This window comes from Musa acuminata, chromosome BXJ2-6 (genome assembly GCF_036884655.1).
Source record: "Musa acuminata AAA Group cultivar baxijiao chromosome BXJ2-6, Cavendish_Baxijiao_AAA, whole genome shotgun sequence".
Classification (NCBI taxonomy): Eukaryota; Viridiplantae; Streptophyta; class Magnoliopsida; order Zingiberales; family Musaceae; genus Musa; species Musa acuminata.
In genome coordinates, this window is record NC_088343.1 from 9,533,498 (window position 1) to 9,560,867 (window position 27,370).

A 27,370-nucleotide genomic window follows, 5' to 3' on the forward strand; every position below is an offset into this window, starting at 1 on the left:
CTTGATCTTGCTTGGGCGACAACCGCGGCGACGGCTCTCTCATGAAAGCCGTTTACTCGATCCCCGTCGTCGGACGACTGGTATCTCTCGCTCTCCCTGCACCGTTGATCTAACGCCTCCCCTTCGCCATTCTAGTTTGGTTTGGATAGTATCATCATTAACCATGGGCCTTGCACTTTTAATCATCACAATGTTTTTTACAGGTTTGACAGTCGTAGAGGTTGTGAGATTTTGTTTTTCGATATCAGGAGTGTTGAGAAATCAGAGTATCTATCTACATGTGACAAGTTAACTCCAGAATAGCTCCCACTGAATTGGGAAACCAGATTTTGAATGAACAAATTATTGTTTACAAAAATCACAACAGAAATAATCTTAATGTACTTGTTGCTTTCATTCTTTTATTGAAAATTGCAAGGAATTTAACAATTCTTCATTGTTCTCTTGTTAGAGCTTATGGTAATATTACTTGGACAAAGCCATTGCAAGGTGAAAACAACCCTATATGAATTTAAGATGACTTGGATTTTAATTCTTATTAGTTTTCCTTTAATAGATCTTTTAGCTGCATAATGCAAACTGGACTAAATCGACTATAACTACTATATTTAGGGACATTGTGGTGCTTCATGAAACCATTTGATAATAAAGCAAATGGTTAAACCTACTTGGCACATTAGAATGATGAACAAGATGTGAATGAAGTTGCATAACAACTTTTAAACCCACTAAAGAGTTTATTTTTAAGAGATGGACCCCCAAAGTTAAGGCTTCATATTCTAAACAAATTTCATTCATATGACACCCATAATTTCTTTACCTGGCTATAGTTTTCATTTTATTTTTCTTTCAATAATAAAGAATTATATAGCTATCTAACATGAGAGAGTTGGATATGTTAATAACTTGTCATCTTCAATGCTCTGCAGTGTTATGAAAGATATGGAGAATGGAAATGAAAATATTGTTATCATTCTTGATCCTCAACGACTTGGACAAGGCATCTTTGATATCAGCTCATGGGTTGTTCATCAGCTTTCAGATTTTAGAGGTAAATCTCTTACTGATAAATCAGTTTACTTTACTTTAAAATATGATTGGCATAGTTCAGGCACTTCATAAGCTGTAGAAACAACAGTGCCGGTAGGCAACATTTGCATAGAAACAAGAAGATTTCCATATTAATTTCCAGTTGCATTTTAGATTTTAATTTTACGTAAAGGCACTAGCATTCTTGCCTCATCAAGAACTAGTTATATGATCTAAACTTATTATACAAATTTAGTGTCTGTATGATCCATACTTATTATTCTGAACTAAGAGGCAAGTCTTGCTAGTTTATTGATACAGTTTTATTATCCACGACGACCAGTGAGGTACGTTCTAAAGCATGCCATGGATCATTTGCTTGGAGTTTGGAAAACGATCACTGTATTTTCGGAAAAAAAGAAGGTAAGGCAATTGCTCGTGAAATTATCATTTTTTTTTGAATTATTTTTCGGATGGTACTCTTTTCATAATTCTCAAACAATCATCCTTTATTTCAAAATTTTCAATAATGCCTTCCAGAAGCTGCCATGTATTTTTTTTCTCCCAAATTCAAAAAGTTTTTTTTTTGTCAACTGCTGATGGTGTTTTTGTTTTAAAAATATTATAGATTATTTTTGTTTTAAAAATACTATATAGTGTTTTTGTTTCAAAAACATTGTGACATCAATATTTATTTCGAAAACACTATAGAGTGTTTTTGAACTAGCCTTACAGTGTTTTTTGGGGATAAAAAACACTATAAGGCTGGTTCAAAAAGACTATATAGTGTTTTTAAAAATAAAAATACTCTACGATATTTTTAAAATACTATACAGTGTTTTATGGGTTAGTTTAAACAGTTGATGGGAAAGTTTTTTGGATTTGGGTGAAAAAAAAGATAGGTTTTTTAAAGGGTATTTTTGAAACATTAGAAATAAGAGATGACTGTTTAGAAATTATGAAAAAGGGGTATCATCCTAGAAAAAACTCAAAAAAGGATTTTTTTCCTGGTCAATTATGTAAAAGGGTATGCCACTTTTCCTTTTCTTGCATATAATTTCTTAAACTTTTTTCTTTCAGTGTTTCAAATGTTTTTTGGGCAATTGGATCCATTTAACCCACTTAGCTAGTTCATACTTAAATGAGATTTGAATGCAAGATATGACTGTTTAGAAATCATGAAAAGGGGTATCATCCTAGAAAAAACTCAAAAAAGGATTTTTTTTCCTGGTCAATTATGTAAAAGGGTATGCCACTTTTCCTTTTCTTCCATATAATTCTTAAACTTTTTTTTTGGGCAATTGGATCCATTTAACCCACTTATAGCTAGTTCATTAAAACATAGGTTTCAAGTTTAGAAACCTATGTTTTTTTTTTAAATCATTAAATAATGTACAAGATGCTCAAATATAAAAAAATTAAGATCATTACTTAACTGATGAAGATGAGATTTGAATCCAAGATATGGACTTCATGACATTCAATTTACTCTCAAGGCAGTAAATCAAACTTTTAAAGATATGGACATAACCTTCTAAAATTTGGTTCTAGTAATCCTTGATTGGTTCGAATAATCTTCAATTGGGTTTTTGATTAGCATCCTATAATCAAACTTTATAGATGGTTTGAGTGCCCAACTACTCCATTATTGTTAGGCAAATGGTGGACAAACCAACCAGGTCTCCCCAACCGATATAACTACTCCACTATTATGTACACAAGACTCGACAAATCCCAGGATTCCCAACCAACTCGGGCGAGTCCACGGGCGCCGCTGAGTCACGACTCGTCCATTTCCTCGTGCAGCAGGTCCTGCAGCGCCTTCTCTGACTCAGCCCGGTAATCCGCGGCCACGAAGGGGTGGCCCAGGAGTTCTGCCACCGACCACCGCTTCCTGCTCTCCTTCTGCAGGCAGCAATCTAGGAACCCCCGGAACTCGCTAGACGCTGCCCCCTCCGGCACAGCCCTAGCCGCCTCCCCGAAGCAAATCACCACCATCAGCGCCGCCCAGTCCAGCCGCGCCCCCTTAGTGAGCAACGGGAAGTGTCCCCGGTGCAGCTCCAGCACCGCCAGCCCTAAACTCCACACGTCGGCCGCGTAGGGGTCGTAGTCCCCACCGTACGACTCCGAGTCGAACCGCTCCGGGCTCATGTACGCGCACGTCCCCACATAGGAGTCGCAGGGGTCCAGCGACCGCCGAAGCACCTTGCCCACGCCGAAGTCGGCGATCTTGACCTCGCCGGTGGCGTTGATGAGGAGGTTCGCAGGCTTGATGTCGCGGTGGACGATCTGGCGGGAGTGGAGATCGGCGAGGCCGAGGAGTGCCTGGCGGGCGACGGCCGCGAGGGCAGGCTCCGGGAAAGGGCGGTAGCCGCGGCGGCGAAGCAAGGCGTCGAGGGAGCCGCCGTCCATGTGTTCCAGGAGCAGAGCAACGTCCCCGGAGGGCGTCGGGGCCATGCCGTGGAAGCGGACAACGCGGTCGGAGCCGGCGGCGCGGCGGAGGATATCGACCTCGCGGTACACCTGGCGGCGGAGGGAGGCGTCGGCGGTGTCGGTGTGCACCACCTTGAGGGCGTACACCGCGGCGGTGACGCGGTGGCGTACCTCGTAGACGGTGCCCCCATTGCCGTGGCCGAGGACCCGGAGCTTCTCGAACTCCGACAGCCGGAACTCCGCGTCGTCGGTGGCTGCATAAGAGGTGGAGCACCGCTGCGGCGACACGGGAAAGCGGAGGCGGCAGTCAGCGGCGGCGGGAACGGGGAGTTCAACGGTGAGATTGAGGTGAGGGAGCCGGCGCTCGCGACCAAGGGCCATGGGCGATTGGAGAGCGTTATGGTCTTGGATAAGACCAAGGGAATCGAGAAGGCTTCTATCAAGGGGAGTGATATGGTCTTGGATTAGAAGGACACTGTGTCCAGAGGCGAGACTTCTATAAAGGGTGAGCGGTATAGGAAACGCGTGTGTACGTCGGCACCGACGGTGAGCTGATGTGTGGGATTTGTTGGGATGATCCCTGATAGTTGCTTGGTGGCACCTTGAGGTGACAGTGGCGGAGTGGTGAATGGGTCCGCTGGGCACGGTGTGTGGAACTCGTACGCTCGATGGATGTAGACACGTCGAGGTAATTTCTTGCGTCTTCGGAATCCTCTGGGATTCCCCAGGAAATTTTCTGCCACAAAATAAACAAAATTATTCCTTATCCAGCAAGCAAGCCGGGCAAAGTGCTGGAAAACCACTGATGCCAGCGCGGCACATCCCCCTCGAATAAGGCGTTTACCAACACCTTCGGTCATCCTCACTCTCGCTCTATGTAAAGGGTACGTGGAATCCAACAGTTTCCTCCGCACCGCCCCTATAGGCCATTGGGAGACAGCTGGGGAGGTAAGCCACTTGGTACAGACTAATACCAGGGAGGGAGACCGGACATCACAGGGATTGAGCTCATGTGTTGCATCATCTTTGTTCCTGCGGATAACCGACCAAAAGATTGACTTTGTTGTTTTTCTTCACGGCTCCTCTACGCTGCAGAGGCTTTGAGCTTGACCATCCCAAGTTGCTTGGATGCCACAATGGCATTTCCTACTAATAGCCCAGTGTTCCCTTCTCGGCCAAGCCTCCCCCCCAATCCATTAAAGTAAGTTGGTGTCTTCATGAGTGTATATATTAAAGAGAGCAAGTAAATTACTTGTGACATTTTTTTTTTGTTTCTACTGAGAATATATAAAGTCCAAGCTGAGTAAATGATACTGTAAATAAATAATACATACAGGTGGAGATACTACATGGAGACTTCACTTGCGGCGCTTAAGCGAAAGATGTGGGCTGGCCCGGCCACATCGTCCGGCCCATCCACGGCTCTTGGCCGACGAGATCGCGATCGGGATCGAGAGAGAGGCGATAGAGAGAGAATGCTGCGGGTGTCGGAGGAAGAGGGGAACCGGAAGCGGGAGAGCTACGTGGAGAGCTACAGGCAGCTCGGCCGATCCCTCCTCGATCTCCAACGCGCCGCCGACCGCGTCTTCGACACCATCTCGCGAAGGGTTTCCTCCCCTTTTCATCCGTTCAATCTTGCTTCCTAGTCGCTTGTTTTGTTTCGTCTCTTATTGGATTCGTGATTCGTTCTATTTTCTTCTCATGTCGATTTTGTTCTTTCAGGCAGGAGAGGAACGAGATAAGCTGACGGAGATATCTCGGAGGATCCAGTTAGCCAAAGTAATCGTTCCTATCTCATCTTCACTATGACTTCCATAAATCAAGACCTCTCTCTCTCTCTCTCTCTCTCTCTCTCTCTCTCTTTCTCTCTCTATTTTGCGGTTTCTTGGATTTGGTAAGAGTTATTGGGCGAGTGGTAGCAGTGTCGTGTGTAGTTTTCGAAGCCCTAAGTAATCCGAAATTCCCATCGTGTTGCCTGGACAGTCATGGCAGTGTATAAATATATCTTGTATTTATTATCTTTACCATTTTCTTTCACATATTAGACATTAGAAGGCAATGCAATATAAATAGAAATTTGTATGCTCACATTGTCAATTAAGCTTAATCTTATCGATCCAATTTAGCTCTAATCTGTTGTATGAACATGGAATTTTGCTTTATAGGCTCAAATAGATGTGCTGTCTCGTTCTGAGCAAGCATTGACGATCAAGTCACCATCCCGATATCCATCCAGCTCTATTCAAGAAGAGGACTTCCGACCCTTATTTCCATATCATGGTGGAGATGCCGACGAAGGGTCTTCGGTTGCAAATTTGTTAGTGAATGGAGGATTGAATAGGGTATCAATTTTCTTTTTCACAGTTTAGCATCAATTCTGGTTTTAGGTCCCATTCCTCATACAATTGATTTAGCAGGAATTTGGTGCAGATGGAACACTTGAACTCTTTCAGTTTTTTTCTGAACAAAATATTGGATACCCTTTAAAGGAGACTAAGGCAAAGGTAGATAAGAAAGAAGCTCTATTTCACTTCTTGTCTTAGCCTTGCATTTTATGATGATTATTCTAGTCTGTCAGCTATTTTAGCATTTATAGCTTTTCATCTTGTTCAATCAAATGAGCCATTTGTTTTAAATGAGATTATCAAGGATCACACTCAAACTAAAACATGCAAGGAATTGTTGCAAAATACATACAAGACTCTGTCCTGTTCTTACATTTACAGAGGCATATGGCTAAGATACTAGAGGGCTAAGACCTCAGTTAAAATGAGGGTGAGCATATCTTTCATTTGCTGCAGTTTTTTCACTCTATTCTTCTAGCACCTCCAGTATGAAGTTTCTTGACCATCTTCATTAGTGCAGACATTGTTTTCTTAGCTTGTATCAATCACCCTAAGTCATTTTTCATGATTTAAGACTCGTGGATGGCTAACGTGCATATGTAGTTCCTTTAATGCTGTGCATTGTTTGCTTCGTCTTTTATGTACTTTCTCTATCTAAAATTATCTTAAGTTACCAGAATTTAATCTTGGGTGGATAACAGCCAGTGATGTTCAATCAGTCATCCTAATTTATTGGTCTGCTGGGGAAGGTCGGTAACTTTCTTGCGAATATCTCATGAGAACTGCAAAAATTCCATGTATGAACTATGAAGCATCAAAATGTTTCCATTCAAATATCTTTACGCACTTTAGTGCTAGGTAAAACTTAATATGCCAAGCTAGACAAATGTTGTAAATAAATATGCACAACATGTTTCAATGTTCATTCTTTTCTTTTATAACATATCTGTAAATGAAGTAATTTCTTGCTTTTCAACACCTATATAGCACCAAGTAGTATGCTTCTTTTGTATCTTCTATTAAGTGTTTTCTCACTATAGAATGCTATTTGTGATATGAATTCCTGATGGAATATATGCAATACCATGATTTCACTTGCTAATTTTACCATTCTAGGGTTATCCAAGGCAAGACATGTTCTTGGAGAAGATTCTAGAAGCACCAAAAGATTCTGATGACAGGTGCGTAGTGTTTGTATCTAGTTTTTTTTTCTTAAGCATGACTACATCGGTTGATTTCATGCACTTGATGCTTGCCTCTGATGCCAACCACATTGATACATATTGAAGTGTGCATAACTGTGCTGTGGCTATGCCATAATCGTTCTAGATACATGCATATGTTGGCAATTCGATCTGTGTGCTGGGCACATGTGCATACATTTGCCTGATTTGAAAATTATGCATGGCACATGGCCAGATGTGCTGTGTTAGTTCAAAGTCCCCATGATTGGTATTTGATATAGTTGGCACATTGTCACTCTGTTATAAATAGTGCCTATAAGATTTTTGACTTTAATTGACAAGATGCCAAATAATGGACAGCTGAGGTGAATGCTATGCAATGGAAGTTATCAAAGGCAAAAACTATTGCCTATGTTGTATTCTGCTTCAGACGTGAATGTTGAATCTGACTTGAGATGGAAAACTAATGGAGATCCATGTTCTAATGCTACATTCTGAAAATTATTAACTCAAAAACAACTGCTAGCTGTAATCGCCTAACTATTGGGCGTCTGAAGAATATGTGCTACATGGGTAAGTTCTTTGTTGTTGTTGCTCCAATGCCCAAGCTGATATTAGTCATCTTTTTGGTACCACTCCGATCATCTACTGCCCCCCTAGAACAATTTGTTTCATAACCATTCTGCCTTTGATAGAAATTAAACTTGTATGTCAGTTGTTTTTTATACATGTATTATTGTGTTAAAAGCATAAAAAGCTAATCCATTAACTTTCAATATGTAGTTCACCAGTTCATCATAATCAAGAAACGATTAACTAATCACATCACAGATGGTATAAATTCCTATCCAGCTTCCTCTGTTGGACTGGTTTTTCTGTCCTTATGGTCAATACCACTCCAATGACAGGTTGGTTATCAAACTGACTGATACTTCTGTCTCTGCTTGACAGTACAATTAAGAGGATGGTACTATCATCATTTGTTTAGGCAGCAACGTAATTTGGCAGTATCAATCTAGTTTCTGCATATTTTGAAATCCATGTGGATCCAGAACAACAGTTGCACCTGAAAAGCTGATAATAACAACTACAGATTGTCATTCTGCATTATAGTCACAAAATGCTTACCTAGTCATCAAGTGAGATATATATATATATATATATATATATATATATATATATATATATATATATATATATATATATATATATATATATATATATATATATATATATGTGTGAGTGTGTGTGTGTGTGTGTATAGATATAATGTATATATGTGTATATATATATATGTATATATATATATACATATATATATATAGATATATTTATACATATATACATATATATATATATATATATATATATATATAGCTCATTTACATGACCTGTTACTCATAGATTGGGGAGACCAAATTGCTAGGAAACTACTCAGAGCATGTATCTGATGGTGAACTTGAACGTGACTACAGAAAGGATACCTGTTAGAGCAGTACCTGACATCTATTTTTGTAGCATGAATTTTCATTTGCTTAAATCATGCATTATTGTGCTTAAATGACTATATGCTGCTGTTTATGCTTTGATGGTGACTTACTGCTTGAAATGTGCAATGTTGTCCTGGTTCGATATTTCCCATTTACTAATACCAACCTTCAGTGATTCACATGCTCGAAAGTTTCCAGATGGTGAGCTGACTAGTAATTTGTAGCCAGTAGATAACCTGGTATCTACCTGCATAATATCTCACAAAATACTACTACTTATATTGATTTTTTGCTTATGCTTCATGCGATTCTTTTGTTTGACTTGTCCTTTGGTTGGTTATCTTGTGGCACACTCTGCAATCTGATCCTCCTCCAATGCTACATTTGACCAACAGAGCTTGCCTTTATGAAATCGGTGATGTGAACTTCACTTTCTATTGACAGCTTTCTAGCATTTGATATCTTTACCCCTTTCTCCAAGCTGGATACCAAAAAGGATGACCTGCCACCCGTGCCACCAAGTCTGCTGAAAAATTTTACGGTATGATTGTACCATGTCTACATCTAATTAGTGCATGAAAATTAAGATGCCATGGATCATCTTATGATGTAATGTGTATAGGGTATTCAGTGATGCTCTAAATCTTCTTTGTAGGTGAATTAGGTTCTTTTATACTCTTTTATGACACGAAGCTTTAACTTTAATCCTGCAGTTCCCTTCCGACTCGGCCGGTGTCACACTTGGATCTATTGATCATCCAGCAAAGAATATCTAGCTTCAGATATATAGGATGACTCTGATGGTGTTGCCGCGACTTCCACGTCGGCGATTATTTATGGGTAGCCAATCATTACAATAACTCATTTCACAAATATGTCCCTTAAAAAACAACAATTTCGTACTTGCGAAGCTGTACATAGTTTCACTTTTCACATAAAACTAATTGTGAGAATGATTGTGAAAGCAGTGCGTTGGTAAGTTTGTCCAAGGCTTTTGTAAGGATTCTTTCTTGGTCCTTTGTAAACTCACTGACTGTCATTGTCCTTTCTGTTTAATTTGCAAAATGCATTTGAGATGTTATTTTCGGTACATCGGGATGTTCATCCAAAGCTTCCAATTGTTTTTTTTTAATCCTGTTTAAATTTCACTGATTGTTGTCATGTGACATTCCAAGGAAGTGTTTTGACTATATACTTTGCAGTGTGAGGCTTCTAATGTTAAAACACTTACCGGACATTCTCTAGGTTTGTTGCTTTATTCATATTCTTATCTCAGAGCCGGACGAATTAGGCAGTCTCTCCAACCCTCATGCCAAGGTTTTCTAATTCACATAAAATTGAAGGGGAAGAAAAAAAGGCAAACCATAAAGCTCATGGCACGTTATACGAGACGAATAGTTTAATGAGGCAAAAGTGCCCTTTTCCCGTCCTCATTATCGTCATAAGCGGTCAGATCGGACGGATCAAACCCGAATTGTCGATGGATCGGATCTTTTGTTATTGGAGTTGGAGATCCGATCCGTTTGCAGCCGTTGCCGTCGCTTCTCCGGTGCGCTCCCCCCCGCACCCCCATCCCCCCTCGTTATATACTCACTCTTGGTACTTGCCCGATCACCCCTCTGACCCCCGACGCCTTTGCTTCAAGACCGCTAGGGTTTCTTCGCCACGTCTCGCTTTCGTCGGATTTGGATTCGATCGAGTTCCTCCCCGATGCCCGCTAGATCGGGCGGCAGGAAGTTCTCCTTCGACCTCCTCGCCGGCGACAGCTCCGGCGACGAGCGCAGCATCCTCCCGCGCCTGGATTCCGACCCGATCCTCTCCAACGGTGGCGATGGCGTTCGCTCGCCCCGGCGGAGGCGGAAGCACAAGGCCTCTAAGAAGAATAAGAACAAGATGGCGGTGGGCGGGCCGGCGTCGAAGGATCTAAGCGTTCTAACGGAATTGGGCGACGTGAAGCCGTCCGTGGTCGAGAACGGCCGGTGCCAGGATGGGATCGGGATCAGGGTATTGGAGAATAGATCGGTGGTAGAGACGATTTGTGAGAACACGGTGGTGGAGGCGGCGTGCGAGAATTCGCAGGTCAGCCGTGTCTCTTTTGCGGAATTGAGGCAGAGGAATGTAAATGGGAGCGCGGCTGAGGAGCCAGAGGAGGATGCGACGAGCACCCGAGAGAGATTGGCAGGGCAATGGAAGCCGGAAGCCAATGGGGCCGTCTCCAAGTTGGCAAAGGAGTCGTCCCTGGACTGGAATCGGGTGATGGAAAATGATCCAAATTTTATAGGAGGTAAAGTCCTAACTAAAGCCAATAAAAGTTTTCTTCGATGTGGACTAGTAATAGAATTCGTTGTTGGAATGGTGCAATTTTACGGTGTGTGTTGTGCACAACTTTTTTTCGTTTTGGAAAAGCAAAAACCAGAGTAGCCTCAATCATTAATGACCTATACACGATAAGAAAGAATAAAAAGGTTATAAAGTCTTGAGAACGGGAACATCACAAATTTTTTATTATACTCAATGCAATTTTGCAAGTTTCCACTGCTAGTGTGAAGTCTGCCCATGTCTCCACTGCTTGCTTCAGTTTTCCCAGTGGCGTTATAGTAAAGGAAGAGCAAAACCACTGATATTTAGATTTTTTTTATGCTGATGTAGTTGTATTTAAGCCATTAGCACAGAATTTTTGGTTGATATGATTTAAGATGTGAACGAGAATAGATATTGGGATGTTCAAGAACAGGTTTTGCAAGCTCTAAACAGGGATGTTTTATTTGATTGGTGTACCAGTCTTTGTTTAAAGCATTAGGATTGCCAGGTGTCATGAACTTTGGAAAAGGAATATGCTAATTTATTTATTTATTCAAAGTGTCAGTCCAAAACTATCACAGAGAATGTTGAAGCATCGAAAACATTACTAAGGTCAGAAAAAAAAATTCCAAACTGCAGATCGTCTATGGTTTATAGGGCCTTCCTTCCATGATGATTCCGATAAGGACAATCCATATAATATCTGCCCAAGGTAAAGAATCACAAGAGAGTGATCTCAAGCACCATTTTGTGAGTAATTTACAGCTGTGTATGTTCCGATTGATCACCCGGAATCACCATCATATTTATGTCAACATACTTGATTCCCAGAACATAAGTTAACAAAACCATTGGAATCTGCAGATCCTTACCAGACAAAAGTTCTTATTTTTGACAGTTTGTTTGCTAGCCCAATGGGGTATAATGTAGTTGTTGAGAAAGTACATAGGAAGGGCACTAATAGTAAGGACACTGTTAATGAGAGTGAGGCGACCACTTAGAGAGAGGTGTTTGGCTTGCCACCAGCCAAGCCTGTTTTAAACTTCATTAATAACGAGTATCCAATCAGCTTTCTCAAGATTACTTTGTCTGGTAGGAAGTCCCAGTGTTTTGATGGGGAAATCTAACAAAGAGATCAGCGATGTATTTGTGCTTCATATGGCCCACATTGATAAATCTGGCAATGGCCTTCATGAAGTTTTTACTGAGCATCACAGCAAGTTCAACGGTATATAAAGTGGCTTAGGTCAGGCATGTGTTCAGCTGTTGGAGAAATCAAGAGGGTGCAATTATTCCTATATAAGTTAACAATTTCATTGCTAACATAGTCTGACCCAATACCTTTGATCAGATGATTAGAGATCACCTATCTTCTGCTTCCACCGAGGATGTCAGCCACTAGGATGAAGATGCAGGGAGATACAGTTGCCAAAGATCATCAACAAGAAAAGCTGATTCAGAGATTTGCACATCCTTTTGAACCCATTGACACTATCTTGGTTTAAAGCCAAGCATTGATGATCCATAATTCCATATTCTTTTGAACACTGACTAGGAGATGTTAATTATTCATTAATCTTTGTTTTGACCTTTTAGTAAGCACTTTGGAGAATACCTCTCACAAGGATATGAATCAAACTGATAAGCCTATCAAGTGCTAAATCTATGAAATTAACTTCATTGGTGTAGACGTTCTTGAAATGTTGACAAAATCATTATAAATGTAGAAAAGGTTTCATAATAAGGTCATCAGTTCTAGGGGTTGTATTTTCCCAAGGTTCCTCATTGCCGAAAAAATTTCATCCTTTGTGAAAGGCAAGTCAAGGCCCTTTAGATTCATCTGTTGATCTGGGTAAAATCCGCTCTTATTGAAACAGTTGAATTGAGAGCTATGCTTGATTATGATTGGATGAAATAATGAATGGCTGAATGGTTGGATCAATTAGTAAAAGACATTGTGTTTTTCCAATCTATGTTTCACTTATTTGCAGATTAGACATTGTGTTTAATCTGCTAATTTTATTCTATTATGATTTAGAGCTATTATTTGGTCAGTAGGTTTAGCCCTCAGAAGAATCAATGATGGATGTTATGTATCCCATTGCAAATACTCAACCTAGATGACTTGTTGTTTATGCTTTGTTATTTTGGCTTTCAATTCATTTTAAGTATTCCCTTCTTAGATATTGCCAGAGAAATAGTTATCTGAATATCTTTAGTAGTACCATAGCATTCTATCCAAACTAATACTCTAGAAGGGTTCTTAAACCAGATTCTAATTTATTAGAAGCTTGTGTTCGTTATGTTTGTTACTTATGCTTTTTTTGTTAGATTTTGTTGCATTTGTCCACTTATCCAAAAGAATACTCTGTCTTGCATATACTAAAATGCCAGCATGTAAGGTTAGTCTTTTTATTTTTTAAAATTTAGTTTATTTAAATTTGGACAATTATGTTGGAATGCAGAAGAGCGCTATTTTTCTCCTTTAGATTTTCATTTTTTTCTATGTAACTTGTGATTGACAATTTGCAAATTGTCTTGGATTCTTTTTACATATCAATTTTCACTTGTTCACATGATTATTAATACAAAAATATATCTTTGTTCTTGGCAGAAGTCTCATTCGTGGGCAGATCACCATTTAAGTACTTCATGGGAGAGATTTACGGTGGCAGTTCCCTTAGAGGCACAATATCTGCTGGGAATGAGAAGAAAAGGCAGAGGGTCTACAATACTATGTTCCATGTGCCATGGAGATGCGAAAGGGTATATCTACAATCTTAGCATATAAAGATGAACAATTATCAAAGTCATAGATATGCATCCAAGATAATTTTATTAGTACTACGAACGGCATAGGTTTGTCCAAGAACTTGGCAACCTAGTTTGTTTTTGAAGTTGTTCCTCTATCACAAATGAATTTAGTCATTTACCTAGGTTTAGAGTTGACCATGGGTCATGCTAGTTGCCATTAAGCCTTGAATTTTTCCTATAAAATACTTTCATATTTTCCACATTGTTTGGACACATTTTATCGAATGCATTTTAACCATCATACTTTATGTTGTCAAAGCAGAGCAAAGAACTAAAGAAGATGTCTACTAAGAAAAGCTGATAAACTGGATAGTGGCCCTCAATGAGGATAATGTAAAGAGTAAATTGTTGGATGACTTGTCTTGCATAAAGAATCTAATTGGATGATCAGAAACCTAGGCTAGTTGGACTTGGGCCTCAATATTGAAGTCAAAGTCAGGCCAAAGATGACCATGGGCATAGACATATTTCTGCTGGTTGACACCCCTAATTATCCTTATGTTTATTTTTCGCTATCATCACGAGGTATTTAATGACAACTAACAATACATGCATACTCCTCGTTTTCCAATGTGCCAATGGTTGGCTGCTATATCTAATGAAAGTAGCTCACAACCTCACACAATCTGGTTTTGAGCTACATACTGATTACACTATTATGAACATGTCCAGATAGAGACCATCTTTTGCATAAATTATGTGGACTCCTAGTACTCTTTGTTTCTCTATGATGTGTTCAATAAATGAGAAAAGAATTAGATGTTGCAAAATTGTCAGAAGTCACTTGAAGTACCATTATAAGCTACTAAATTTGCATCCATTAGGAGTAATATTTCTGATGCTGATCACAATATGCAGCTTATTATTGCAGGCTTCTTTGTCTGTTTGGACTCATTTTTGTCTTTGCTGACAATAATGCCTGCAAGAATTGCTATGGCAGTTTGGAGGGTGCTATACACTAGGTGAGTTCCAATCTTTTTCTTTATTAGTTTCCTTTCATTTTTAGGATTACGACATTATTGCTAAATCCAAGGTGTGTGACATTAATGGTGAAGTTTCAATTTGGTTTTATGAATTCTCTAATAAAAAAATATTTGTTTCTTAAATAGCTTATTTGAGGCCAATAAATTTAGAAATAGAGGGCCATATGGCTGTTCTGCAAAGATTTTGTTTTCATTAATAAATAATTAAGATTAGTTAGCTGGTTTGGTGTGCCACATTTCTAGTCTATCTTTCACTCTCCATGTTCTCTGCTAATTCCCTTTCTGTGGCACACCATATTCATTGAGAGCTGGTTTGGTGTGCCACCTTTCTAGTCTATCTTTCACTCTCCATGTTCTCTGCTAATTCCCTTTCTGTGGCACACCATATTCATTGAGAGCTCCTGCCTTGTACTATTTTTGCATTTTATCTGGTGTAAATTTGTGTTAGAAATTAGGTGGCGAGAGGTAAATTTGTTCTCTACTTGGCCTGCCAATAAACATGAACCAAATTCAGTATCGTTGACTCTGCTTGTTGGCATTATATTTCCTTGGCAGGAAGTTTTGGAGACTGAGTGCTGCTGAATTGTCAGATTTTGGCTGTTTTCTTGTGTTGGCTTTAGGTGTTGCTTCTCTACAGTTAGCAGGTACATTGCCCGCATACTTTAAGCTACATCAAATTATTCTATATCTTCTAACCTTTTTAAGTGTTGCCTTTTACCATGAAATGACTTGCGCACTGTACCTCGTACAATTGCCTACTTATGAATCAGATATTAGCCTAATATATCACTTCATACGAGGACAAGGAACCATTAAATTGTATGTGGTGTACAATGTATTGGAGGTGAGCTGATAGGGCACAGGAATTTTTTAAACTCTGTTCCTTTGAAGATTGATGCTAACATTTAGAATTTGTTGCAGATATTTGACAAACTTTGTCAGTCATTTGGTGAAGATGTTTTGCAAGTTCTCTTCGACTCTGCAGAGGGACTTTCAACATGCCCCCCAGATAATATGAAATTTGAACTGATTAGATTTATTCTTGATGAAGCCATTGCAGTCATTGCTTTTGATATCCTTTGTCACAAGTGACTTCTCTTTTTTTTAATTCTGCTAGGATGAACATAGTAAATATCTTTCCTTAACTACTAGTACTTGTCCATTCTTTTATATTGTTAGCTCAGGCTATCACGTTATCGACTTGCATTATTGCTCACAATAATGCTGTGCATGCTCTACTGGTGTCAAATAATTTTGCTGAGATTAAAAGCAATGTATTCAAGCGTGTTAGCAAAGAAAACCTTCACAATTTGGTATACTATGGTGAGTTTGTTTATATTTTATCAATCTGAATCATTTGAACAGGTGGAACTCCCATTTTATTTCCTTTGTGTTGCATTGCCTTTTAGTGAGTGACTGCAATGGGGTGCCTCTTTTTCTATTCACATTATAGGTACCGATTGTTAATTGAAATTACTGATACACAACTATTTTTTGGCTAGGAATTTAATATTAATGGTATTTATGGTCAAAATACGTGAAATATACACATTGCTGATTTTTAGCCTTGATTTCTTGCATGAGATGATTGTGAAATAGAAAATCAAGCTGCTTGCACCTAATGTTGGTGATAATGAATTGGCCAACATTTTGTGATCATCCTAGAGGATGATGTGCTTTCAGATAGATAATATGTTTCTGTACTTGTTTTATGTGGTGAAATATTTAAGTACCAAAAATCATTCTTCCAAATGATGCAATGTTCTATTTAAACATCCTAATTGTCCCACATTGGAAGTGTGAGGAGGATTATATTAAGGCAAGATGAGTCCATAGGTATTAAATTGACCTAAGCATTTTCGGTCATGTGGTTTTAGGGCTTTAGGTTATTTGACCAATGGCCTGATTGATCCAGGTTGTGACAAATATGTGGACCTAGTACTAGGTAAGGTGAGGGGACCGAAGTAAGAAGGAACTGCCCACGGTGGATAGGGCTGGAGGCACTTCAAGTCTTTACTTTTCAATTTTCCAACAAAATTTCTTGGTTGTTTGATGAACTGCTGTGGTATATTGTTGAAGTAGCTTAGAAAGTTGTATTGAGTTCTAAGTAAGAGTTACTTACTTCTCTTTATATTCTAACACTGATGATCAGATATAATAGAGAGATTCCACATCACAGCTTTTGTGCTGTTTGTGCTAGCTCAGAATATCTTGGAGGCCGAGGGACCCTGGTTTGAGAGTTTTATTAGTGTAAGTTGCATCCTCCATTGGCAAACATGGTTTTCTTCTCATGATTAGTGTTCATATCGAAGAGTTTATCTCAATCATTGTATAAGCTACCAATAACTTTTACCATGTTCCAGAATGCCCTTCTGGTTTACATGTGTGAGGTGCTTGTTGATGCAATCAAGCATTCGTTCCTGGCAAAGTTCAATGAAATAAAGCCCATTGCATACTCAGAGTTTTTGGAAGACCTTTGTGAGCAGGTAAATCTAGTTCGTATTTGGTTATTGTTTTTCACATTTTAAGATATTTTAGCTTAATGTGCTTCCAGGCCATTGATTTTTAACTTCTTGTGGTGAAGTTCCTTTATAGTGCCTGGAAAATATTGACATGGGAAATGGTCACTACAGAAACTTTTACAGGCATTTTCATAGAGCACAATAATACAATCATACTTGGACTATGTACATAAGCATCACATAATACAATCACATTCTGACACGGAAAATTTATGCAATGCAATCTATGATCATCATATACATAAGTGCAGTATTTATATATACAGATAACATTTATATGTATTGCCAATGTTCAGTACCTTTTGAAGCCTTGTATAGATAAGTAACCTATGTATACTGTCAGTAACATAAACAAGTTTACATGGTCCAACAGTCCCAATATTCCAATATTCAGTACATTTTGAAGCCTTGTATAGACAAGTAATCTCTGTGTATCGTCAGCAACATAAATAAGTTTAGATAGTCCAAGAGCCCCAATATTTTTTGAAGCGCAGGTGTCTGACATAGGCATAACAAGCATTTAAAGTATACATGTTTCATAAGAATAACATGTATTTTTAAGTATCTGACGCTGGTAATGGTGTACTGAATAGAAATTTATTCAAGTATCTTTTCTGTTCTGAACAGTGATCTGTTCAGAGTGCATTTTCAACTTCTTTCTGTTCTGTTAACTTGAGCGAATGTGTACCATATGCTACCATTTTACAGATTTTGCTCTCATAGTTTATATCAAAAAGTAGTTTGAGGATGAGTCTTGGTATAGTGGTAAGGTTGCTCCTTTGCAACTTTTGTCTAATGTTTGAGTCACTAAAACTGTATATTCGCTTGCAGGAATGTTTCTATACGCATTGACCCTTTCCACACTCTGCATAAGTAGAAGGCTCATGTCCTAGGCCACCCTGTTTTTTGGTTTGAGCTGTAGAAACTTAGGAAGTAACTGAATAGCAGCCTTTAACAATGTGAATCCCCACACCACATGACTAAAAATTTTCATTTTCCAAAGTTCTTTCAATAGCCAAAACTATTGGTTTCATTTCATGTCTGCTCTAAAAGACCCGTAAAAATATAAAGCAGTGGTACTAACAACTTTAGTAGGTTCTGATTTCTTGATGGCTTTTGAAATCAACGGATAAATGTCTGAGATATCAGCTTCAGTTTCATTTTGACGGGCAATCTAACCTTCATGTTAGGGTTCTTGGTTAAGCAAATCATCTAAAAGAATCTAATCAATCAAGTGTAACAATGGTTGAAGTAAACAAGACTTTCTATATATCTAACTGGGTACATCTAGCATATATAATCTTTGTTCAATTAGTTCTACTACTGTCACTTTAAATCTCAACTTTAGCATTGCATAAATTATATACTGAGGAGATATAAATTTAGTAAACATATTAATTTATAGAATAAGCACAGCCATAAGAATTCCATGTAATTCGAATTTAATCACATCAGACTATGGGCACAAACTTGACTATTTCTGATTCCATGGTATTTTCTTGTTTATATTAATTATCATACAATAGGACCTCTTGGGAGGAGTCCTAATAATTTACTTCTTTACCTTTTTTTGAACAGTGTTTTTGTATGTATCTGTAAGTTCCTTGGATCAGATCAAAATCTGTCCATTTTGGACAATAGAAGAACTTCAGATGGAATTTTACACCAGACAACTTTAGTAGACAACCATTTTGCTTGTAAATGTAGCTTTCTACACAGGTGTCAAATGGAACAAGTAGCCAATTGCTTAAAGATTTGGCTCTAATTGGAAGCGACCGATTAATGTGGTAGAAACCTCTAATTTTGAAAGAGGACTTTTATTAGTAGAATGATTACTTACCTCATTTCATGTTTCTGCGAGAATCTTCTTTTTTCTCGTCAGCAATGCATGTGTTATTGCTAGTTTTTTTACATTGGTGCTTGCCTATTTAATCAAATTGCTTTTAGGTTTATAGAAATTGTATTGCCCATTGCATGATATCATCTCGTAATTGACATCGTCAGACTCTGAATGAGAAGCCCGATGAAGGACGCAAAGATCTTACTTTCATACCTCTCGCGCCAGCCTGCGTGGTAGGTTAAGAGCACTGGTTTTCATGTACAACCATTGTTTATTGTGATTGTCGACTGAGAACTACTTTGTAACTTGGTTTAGGTCATCAGAGTACTGACGCCGGTTTATGCTCACCTTCTTCCTTCTGGACCGCTCCCCTGGAGGTTAGTATGGATCCTCTTCTTGTCAAGCCTGACCTATATCATGCTTGCAATTTGGAAGATTCTAGTTGGATTGAGCCTGCGTCGTCTTGCCACTTGGTACATCAAGCTTCGCCGTGACAGAAAACAGCACATGGACTAACTTCTTCTTTGCTCGATTCATGCTACGAGGGATCATCGAGTTGTCTATAGTCCGCGGCTGATGAGCGTGCAATTAAAAGGTGCAACTCTCATCGTTCTCGACGAGTGCAGATACACTAGTCAGAGCAGCTTCTTTCCCTTTTATTGAGCTTTTACTAGAGCAGTCCTTACATGTTTCCTCCACTGCAACTTTAACCAATTTTGCTTGTATATGCTTCTGATCCTTTTCTACCACATCTGGTCCTCTGATGGACTCAAGAAACTATTGCCTCCGTAATATTTTACGGATGGGAGTATCATAACACCTCTTTCTGAATTTAAAGGATGCTGCAACTATTTAGGGTGTCATTCCAATGGCTTTATCTAACATTTGAAATGGGTTCCTTTGGTCTGCTAGGATTGGGCTCCATTACTTTCCTTCCCTTCAAGAGTTCTATTTATCTTAGCACTACTCTTTCTCGATCCTCTTTTTCTTTTTCTTTTTTCCCTATCTCAGCTCCTGTTTCTTCAGTGTCAACCTTTACATCTGCAACTTCCCTATCTCAGCTCCTGTTTCTTCAGTGTCAACCTTTACAAGTTGAGCCACGTTTACTTTTGCCAAACTGTACTAATCCCATAATTGGGATTTGGAAATTTGAGGACACACTTGTAGTTTCATCTGGACAACCATAGAACCCTTCGGATCGCCAGTGTTATCCTTCGTACACAAACAAATCAACGAATGTTCATATGGGGGATCCATCGATCCCTTCTCTTTTTGCACTGTATTATACCCTTACACTGCCCCTCGGGGACGTCAGTAAAGAAAATGAATGTGATGCTGCCGCGTCAAAAGTCATGTCCGTCAAAGCTCGCTAGCATCCAAGGCGACTCTTCTCACTACACCATCTGGCCGGCCGCCATCACTGATCTCCCGCACCTGGCGCAGAAGAACAGCGGGGGCACCGGCTCGCCGTCGCCGATGCCGGCGCACCGCGTGTGGTGCCACATGTCGCACGCGTCGCAGGCCACCATGCGCTCCCCGTCGTCGTCCTGCGCCCCGCAGGCGCACCTCACGGACCACGTGTCCGCGCCGCCCTCGTACCTCAACACTGAGTCCATGTCCGTGCCGTCCCCGCGCACCCACACCAGCGCCCCGGACTCCGCCCCGCCCAGCAGCACCGGCTCCCAGTCCTTCCCCTCCACCCCCTCCATCTCCTCCACCCTGAACCCCTCCATGACGCAGTACGTGTCCCGCATCGCCCGCTCTGCCTCCGCTCTCAGCTCCCCCACCGACGCCGTCGCCTCCACCACTACCACCTCCGGCGGCGGCAGTGCCCGCGTCAGCTCCTCCAGCTCCTCCTGATTCGGAACCCACATGACCAGGAACCGGAGCCGGTCGTCCACGTCGTCCTGCAGTCCCCACTGCTTTACCCAGTGCTTGGCGTCCAGCACCTTTCCCGCCGCCTCTGGCTGCGCCGCCAACATGCTCCGGTACACTGTCAGAAGGTCCCTCTCCACCTGCAGAGCGCCCGGCCATGCCGGTCTAGCGACCACTACTACATCCTCGTTCTGCTCCGTCTTTGCTGCTGCTGCCGCCGCCGCCGCCGCAGGCGCAGGAGATGGGAACTCCTCCAGGCTGAACTCGAGCACCCTGCTGGTGGGATTTGAGGTGCGGCGCACAAGATGGTCGCCCACGATGCAATCGCCGAGGGACTTCAGCACAAAATCAAGGAGGCCGGTGTCACCGATCGTGAGCCGCGCGGCCTCGCGGACCTCCTGCCGTGTCATCTTCCGTCCGTGCCGTTTGAGGGCGTCCACGATGACCTGAGCAGAGGAGTGGAGCCGCCGCAGCGGCCATCGGCTCTGCATCTCGGCCGCGACCTTGGTGAAGTCGCGGTATCCCTTCCTCACCGCCTTCTTCATCGCCCTCCTCGGCAATGGCGCGGGGGAGGGCGATGGTGGAAGCGGCATTGTTTGTGCTGCCGGCCGGTGCTTCAGCTCGAGGAGGAAGCGGACGAAGTCGCGGACGGTGACGAGTGGCTTAGTGTCGCGGTCGGGCAAATGGAGGTTGCGGTAGGCGACTGCGACGCGGCGAAGCTCGCGGCTTTGACCGGTGTTGGCGAGGACGACGATCAGTTCCTCGATGCGGAGCGACGACAGGACGCGAAGGGCTCGGTCGTAGGCCTCTTGTGTGACGCCGTAGCTTCCCTTAAAGAAGTGGTAGCCCCAGCGGGCGAACCAGGACGCGCCATGGGCCACGCCGAGGAGGAGACGGAGGTCCATGAATGCCTTGCCCGACACGTCCTCCACCGACACTGCCCTGGCACGCAGCAGAGTCCACGCAAGGTAAATTGAGCAAAGTAGCAAACGGCAGGGCCAATACAACAGATGAACGTGCTCATTAAGTTACCGGACGCGGAGGGCGGTGCAGAGACGGTCGAAGAGGTCCATGAAGTCGCGACCGGATATGAAGTTGGAGCCGCCGTCGCGGCCGTTGACGACGATGAGGTGGCCGAAGCCGTTGCAGTGGAGGAGGCCGTGGAGAAGGTGGCTGCGGACGAAGAAGGCGTCGGGGCGGAGAGGCTTGTCCCAGTCGCCGTCGGCCGGGATGATCAAGTGGTAACGCCGCTTCGACACCAAGTGGTGGCTCCATCCTGCTATGCCAACCAAACACGCTTGAGAAGCAGCAACAACAACAACAACAACACCAGAAGCAATCTCTGCCTTAATTTCCCAATTCCTAACACCAAAGAAGGCAAAGAAAGGTGCCGCCTTTTTCCAACATTGGGTTCCCCATGCCCCTGCTTCACTGTTCTGTTCAACCCCTGTTTCGCTACTCCATTCTCACAGACGTCGTTATCTCTTCGATTAGGTTTGGGGGTTTGGAGGTGGTTATCATCTACAACGAGGCAAGAGAACGCTGATGAAGACGCTTGGAACAATTTGGCAAGAAAACCCTTATTGATGCAATATTGGGAATAGACAGAGCAGAGATTTGGTATTTCCTCTACAGAGGAAGCAGATGATGATGTTAACACGTAGGGAATCAAGATGGACTGGCTAAAATTCTCGGTTTGGAACTTTGGAGAAGACGAAATCCCCGATTCGCAAAATTGCCAAGACCGATCAAAATGGGTTTAGCAAGAAGAAACGAGAGGGAAAACCCCTACAGAACAGAATCGTGATCACCCCATGGGAAACCCAATTGGTACCAAGAACGAGATAGGAACTCACCGCTGCAGCGGCAGTAGTCGCAGAAGGGGATGGGGGAGCGGCGGACGCACTCCTCGACGGTGTAGAGCGGCACCACCAGCCCGCTCTGCTCGTCCACCAGCAGCGTGCGCCACGTCGGCATTCCCGCCGTCGCCCGCTCCTCGATGTCGGCGCACTCTCGCACGAACCGTCGCACGTTGTCCCGGAACGCGCCGTAGAAGTCCGTCGGGCACCCCGGGTCCAGGAATGTGCGCAGCCCGTAGATCCTCGCCGACGCCTTCCTCCTCCCCGTCGGGTCCGCCCCCACCAATGCCATCGCTCGCCCCCGCCGCCGCCCCCTATTTGTATTTTGTATCTTCTTCTCCCGTCTCCCTCCTCTCTCGCTTCCCGCCGTCGGTAGCCTTCAACTACCTAGTCCATTGCTACCAGTGAAAATACCAAATTGCCCTTGTGTTTTAAGGAGATCGACGAAGCGTGAGATGGAATAGAGTAAAAGTATATGGTGTTTTAGGTAATTGAGCATAACAGACTATTGTCTCCGTCCACCTCGCAGGCGACCGACCGCTACTGCCTGCACGTGATCGGACGGCGGTCGTCCGATCTGTTTGCAAGCTTTGGCTTCGATCACTGCCGTCGATTCACTCTAACAGTCTTCTCAGGGTACGTGCGGGGACACGTGGTGGGCAGTTGCGGTTTCACAAATTTCTGTGTATATAAATGCCATTAACTTATCATATCTAATTAAGTAGATGCAAACATGATTCCAATAAGCTATTGGGTATGAAATTGGTGAGCCATGTTGAGTCAAATTGATGCGGATTGGGTCAGATTGGAGGACGGTGTTCGTTGCATTGAGTGCGTCTTGCTTTCAACCTCCGGCCCACCAAAGGATAAGTGGGCCTCCAATTGGGCCCGAGAAACGTCGTGTTCTCGCCGGAGGTCCTCTGTATAGATGTAAACGAGAATCGAGTGCTTCTTGCCTTACACTGCCGGCCCCTTTCGTCCCTCCTCCTCCGTCTCCGAATCCGCGTCTAGCCCTAATCTTGGATGAGAAGCCTTCCGCCGATCTGAAACACTTTCATCTTGATTTCTTGATTGGGTTTCACTGAGATATGGGTCCTGCAAGTACCCTATCTTGCCTTATGAGGTTCCTTATGTATGTTGTGCGATCTTTTTCTCGATCATTCGCTCAGGACTTATGAATTCAATTAACGCTGTAGGCTTTGTTGATTGGTCCCTACTGCTCAATTGATACAGAGTTTTGATCTATTCTTGTTTTCTTGATCGATTTGTTGTGCAGGAGGATTTTTCGTTCTGGAAGTGTGAGGAGGACATGATACATGCGCAATTACATGGGACAAAATGTGTGTTCTGCTTGTTACCGCTCTTACCTTATTGTTTTGGTAACTTGTGCAACCTTTTCTTTTAATTCTTTAGATCAAATGCCGTATAAACTTTGGAGAGTTCTATCAGAAGTCATATCATACAACGCAGAGTTCTGTATATTCAGTTTACTTCAAATGTCATTTATATCAGACTTACTTAGATTATTTGATATTAAAGATGCATTTCATGTATTATTTTCACTAGATCAGAACATTTTTTTTGGGTGCAACAGTCTGTAGAAATAATCTCATTTATAGGACATTTGATTTTCATGTGGTAGTTAGTCTACAGCAGTAATCTCAATTTTCTAGTACAGCCTACTTTTTTGTGCAGTGGGTTAAGAAATGTTCTCATACCAAAAGCAACCAGCTTTTCTTGCTAATGGTTTTCAAGCAAGCATTTTGTATGCATTCTTTGGGTTTGTTGGTCCTGAATGCACTTCAGCTACTGTCCATACGGGTAACCGGTAGAATTATTTAGTTGGCAGCTACCTGTCTTATGATATGGTATGTTCTTGAACCTGGGTCAATGTCAATGCAGATGGGCATGTTAATGTGGATGACCTATTCAATCCACAGATAAGTATGTGCATAAAAGATTTTCCATTAACAAGTTAAACTGGTGATATTCAGTGTATATTATCAGTGTAAGTGTATGTTGGTGAAACGATAGATATTTTCATATCTACCATACTAGTGTTTTTTATGACATCATTATAAGCATTAATAGCGAAAATGAAGGATCATGCATATACAGAAGCATATAATTATTGAAATGCAAATTAGGTTGTTATACTGAATCAAGGTCTGGTTGGGTATAATTTAACAAGCTTGTAGCCAGATTCAAAAGGTACAATGGATCCTTACCCAACTCATAGATGATTGCTGGGTCTTTTTTATAGGAATTGATTGTGTTTTGACATTTTCATACAGATGAGGACCCTAGCCCTGTGGACAAGCAAACTCAACTGGATCATATTAGTTAAATCTGGTTTGTGGCGTTTAACGTCACCTGTGAATTATCACTTCATCACCATGAATTTGTATCGGGGCTTTGTTTCGGTCCAATTATTGACGTCCATGTGATAGCCCTTTCCCAGTGGATAAGCATTAAAACTTGGCTTACATTGGTTGAAGCTGTGCCTCTGGCGAGTTCTGAGCATCTATTTTCATCTACTGGCAGACAAAGCTCCTGGATATCTGAAGAAGAATCTGGCATGGGAAATGTTGCCTCAGCATCACCTGCAGAGTCACAAGCTGTTTGTTCTGTCAAATTCTCCGGTTGATTCTTGTGTTGCTTAAAATAGTGTGACATGGTCTATCATTTGTGCTACACGAAATCAGTCAGTGTACCCTATGAATTAGCTAAAGACGAGATCTGGCTCATCTGCAAATGGACGATAGAAAGATCTTTGTTGCGTCAGTTACTATTAGTAAGAATGATGGTGTTGTGAAAAATATGGATGAATCCTCAGGAAATATTTGAGTAATGGATTGACATTAGCATGTGGTGGTACCTCAGATAGTTTATGATGCAGTTGTTCTTGGATTCTTGTGCGCACATCTCACTTCTGGTACATACTCTTTTCAGATGGTTTAGGATGCACATGTTCTGTGATCAAGATGATCCGTTGGCTTTGATTGCCTGGTTGGCAGCGGCATCCTGTGCTGCCGCTTGTCTGGATGTAGAAGACCCTTGGAATGGCCAACGATGATGATTGGCAAGTGAGGCATGTTCATTACTAGTTCCTACCACTCTCACCTCTCTTTTCTTTGCTGTTCATTACGCTTGCTAGTCGCCATGCCATTTTATTCAAGTCAATGTTCAAAGGCATGTCTTTAGCTTACTATTCTCAGATGAACCTTCTAATAAATGGTGCAGATTCATGTTGAACAGGTCAGTTTCGGAAGACATCCAGTCAGCTAATGGTATTTCTTTCATTTTCTGCATTAAATTTTATGCATCTCGAAGCAGGTAGATGTCAGACTCGAGCTCCTTGAGGAGGGAGGTGGGGCAGTATGGAGTCATGGGTGAGTCGAGACTGTGCACTGCTGCCTCCACCAGTGCTAAGTTCTCATAATAAATATGCAGAGAATGGAATAGCTTTGTAAAATCTTGAGATATCTCGTCTTTACAAACAATGGAAGCGCTCTCGATACATGCATCCTATATTGTGGAAAGCCACAAAGTATCGTGACACTCAAAAAGAAAGGAAACCTTCCCGGATCTTCTTCAAATTGGTTCTCTCAGTTATCTGTCTTTGTAAATTGATTTCATGGAACTTAGGGGGGCTCTCATGTTCTTAAGAGGTTATCTACATCATTTCTACCAATGACAACTAAGGATTGAAATTTTGTAGTATTAGAGTTTTCGAGCTTCACTCAATACGGTATGGTATTGTGTACTAAGTGGTACATCAAGGCGTACCAAGCGGTACATCTAATTTATGCATAAAATTTTAAAAAAAATTTGAAAAAAAAAAGGTTAGGATAGGATTTTTAAGTTAGAAAAAAAAATAAAGTAATAAGTTTAACAAAATCAATATAAATTAGGTAAGAATAGTATTACATTTTTTTCGGACTTTAAGGAATAGTTTATGTAAGATTCATATTACGGATTGTCCTTCTGTAAATATTGAAATATTTATAAAAAAAATCATATGAATTATTATATTATTTTATTATAATATAAATTTTAAAATTTAAATGAATTAAATAATTATATATGTAGATATACTTGATTGTTGATTCTACCATTAAAACGAACGATGGGCCTCCACGAGTGGTGGATCGAGGTCCTCGATCCTATACATATGTATATCAATATGATATGTTTGTTGGATCCAATCATGAAATTGATCTCACTACATAGTGTATTGATATACCATATGTCATTGTTGCATCAACGTGGTAATGATCATAGGTTAATCGTTATGAATCACATTTGTTCGAGGTGACTCTTGAGGCATATACTGGTGAATGTCGGAGCTTTTATTTTCGCTATTGATTTGTTGCTTTATATCATATTGTTGCTCAGAGAAATATGACCAACTATCATCATATTGTTGTTAGTCGTATGATTCTTCATAATACGACGGATATGAATACGATAAGTTTCATTATGTGTCTATATCATGTAGCCTATGTCGCATTTGCTCAAATTCATCAATTATCTTTTTCTTTCCCTTTCACGCATAAACTTGACCAGTATCTTGTCGAGTTTCATGATCTGAATCTTAGGTGGTATGTGTAAAATATTGTTTCTCTGTCCATGTGTAAAATATATACCATTTGATTAAAAAGTTATTCCGATTAATATTCTCAAATTAGTTTC

General features: G+C 41.2%; 4 protein-coding genes and 1 long non-coding RNA gene across 7 annotated transcripts; 3 read left to right on the forward strand and 2 right to left on the reverse strand.

Annotated features, from left to right (window-relative positions):
• The first annotated feature begins 1,375 nt into the window (after nucleotides 1-1,375).
• Nucleotides 1,376-9,571, forward strand: LOC103987536 (uncharacterized). 2 transcript variants are annotated; one of them, XM_009405864.3, is made up of 8 exons: nucleotides 1,376-1,452; nucleotides 4,799-5,069; nucleotides 5,185-5,241; nucleotides 5,628-5,804; nucleotides 5,880-5,966; nucleotides 6,924-6,988; nucleotides 8,926-9,022; nucleotides 9,195-9,571. In XM_009405864.3, exons 1-8 carry the CDS (start codon nucleotides 1,391-1,393, stop codon nucleotides 9,255-9,257), a joined length of 879 nt encoding a protein of 292 aa, XP_009404139.3. In that variant the 5' UTR covers nucleotides 1,376-1,390; the 3' UTR covers nucleotides 9,258-9,571. The 2 variants fall into 2 exon arrangements, with proteins under 2 accessions (XP_009404139.3, XP_064968380.1); XM_065112308.1 differs by lacking the exon at nucleotides 1,376-1,452 and adding an exon at nucleotides 4,584-4,663.
• Nucleotides 2,591-3,960, reverse strand: LOC135614686 (mitogen-activated protein kinase kinase 9-like). Its single transcript, XM_065112306.1, has one exon. It carries the CDS (start codon nucleotides 3,841-3,843, stop codon nucleotides 2,809-2,811), a length of 1,035 nt encoding a protein of 344 aa, XP_064968378.1. The 5' UTR covers nucleotides 3,844-3,960; the 3' UTR covers nucleotides 2,591-2,808.
• Nucleotides 9,572-10,077: 506 nt separating the features above from the next.
• On the forward strand, nucleotides 10,078-19,804 carry LOC135614687 (protein POLLEN DEFECTIVE IN GUIDANCE 1-like). The gene is made up of 11 exons (XM_065112309.1): nucleotides 10,078-10,765; nucleotides 13,397-13,548; nucleotides 14,455-14,558; nucleotides 15,135-15,223; nucleotides 15,350-15,423; nucleotides 15,501-15,651; nucleotides 15,735-15,902; nucleotides 16,732-16,829; nucleotides 16,943-17,065; nucleotides 19,106-19,174; nucleotides 19,257-19,804. The coding sequence occupies exons 1-11, from the start codon at nucleotides 10,192-10,194 to the stop codon at nucleotides 19,455-19,457; spliced, it is 1,803 nt and encodes a 600-aa protein (XP_064968381.1). The 5' UTR covers nucleotides 10,078-10,191; the 3' UTR covers nucleotides 19,458-19,804.
• Nucleotides 19,805-19,946: 142 nt separating this feature from the next.
• LOC103988347 (PHD finger protein MALE MEIOCYTE DEATH 1-like) lies at nucleotides 19,947-22,967 on the reverse strand. Its single transcript, XM_009406888.3, has 3 exons — nucleotides 22,673-22,967; nucleotides 21,849-22,092; nucleotides 19,947-21,758 (listed from the first exon to the last, which is right to left on the reverse strand). Exons 1-3 carry the CDS (start codon nucleotides 22,965-22,967, stop codon nucleotides 20,336-20,338), a joined length of 1,962 nt encoding a protein of 653 aa, XP_009405163.2. The 3' UTR covers nucleotides 19,947-20,335.
• A 593-nt stretch (nucleotides 22,968-23,560) lies between these two features.
• LOC103987538 (uncharacterized) lies at nucleotides 23,561-26,274 on the forward strand. Of its 2 annotated transcripts, XR_010487640.1 has the most exons (4): nucleotides 23,561-23,807; nucleotides 23,952-24,054; nucleotides 24,970-25,933; nucleotides 26,012-26,274. It is a non-coding gene; the product is annotated as an uncharacterized LOC103987538 (long non-coding RNA). The 2 variants fall into 2 exon arrangements; XR_671902.3 differs by having other exon boundaries at nucleotides 23,594-23,807; nucleotides 24,970-26,195.
• The last annotated feature ends 1,096 nt before the right edge of the window (nucleotides 26,275-27,370 follow it).

What these genes read in the sequence shown, in the direction of transcription:
- LOC135614686 (XM_065112306.1), bottom strand. Translation starts at nt 3,843, where the DNA reads ATGGCCCTTGGTCGCGAGCGCCGGCTCCCTCACCTCAATCTCACCGTT.
- LOC103987536 (XM_065112308.1), top strand. Translation starts at nt 4,599, where the DNA reads ATGGCATTTCCTACTAATAGCCCAGTGTTCCCTTCTCGGCCAAGCCTC. An exon ending in TCGACACCATCTCGCGAAGG is followed by an intron (nt 5,070 to 5,184) that starts GTTTCCTCCCCT and finishes TTGTTCTTTCAG; the next exon opens with GCAGGAGAGGAACGAGATAA. An exon ending in TGAATGGAGGATTGAATAGG is followed by an intron (nt 5,805 to 5,879) that starts GTATCAATTTTC and finishes TTGATTTAGCAG; the next exon opens with GAATTTGGTGCAGATGGAAC.
- LOC135614687 (XM_065112309.1), top strand. Translation starts at nt 10,192, where the DNA reads ATGCCCGCTAGATCGGGCGGCAGGAAGTTCTCCTTCGACCTCCTCGCC. An exon ending in TGCCATGGAGATGCGAAAGG is followed by an intron (nt 13,549 to 14,454) that starts GTATATCTACAA and finishes CACAATATGCAG; the next exon opens with CTTATTATTGCAGGCTTCTT. An exon ending in TGGTGTACAATGTATTGGAG is followed by an intron (nt 15,424 to 15,500) that starts GTGAGCTGATAG and finishes AATTTGTTGCAG; the next exon opens with ATATTTGACAAACTTTGTCA.
- LOC103988347 (XM_009406888.3), bottom strand. Translation starts at nt 22,967, where the DNA reads ATGGCATTGGTGGGGGCGGACCCGACGGGGAGGAGGAAGGCGTCGGCG. An exon ending in CGACTACTGCCGCTGCAGCG is followed by an intron (nt 22,093 to 22,672) that starts GTGAGTTCCTAT and finishes TTGGCATAGCAG; the next exon opens with GATGGAGCCACCACTTGGTG. An exon ending in TGCACCGCCCTCCGCGTCCG is followed by an intron (nt 21,759 to 21,848) that starts GTAACTTAATGA and finishes GCTGCGTGCCAG; the next exon opens with GGCAGTGTCGGTGGAGGACG.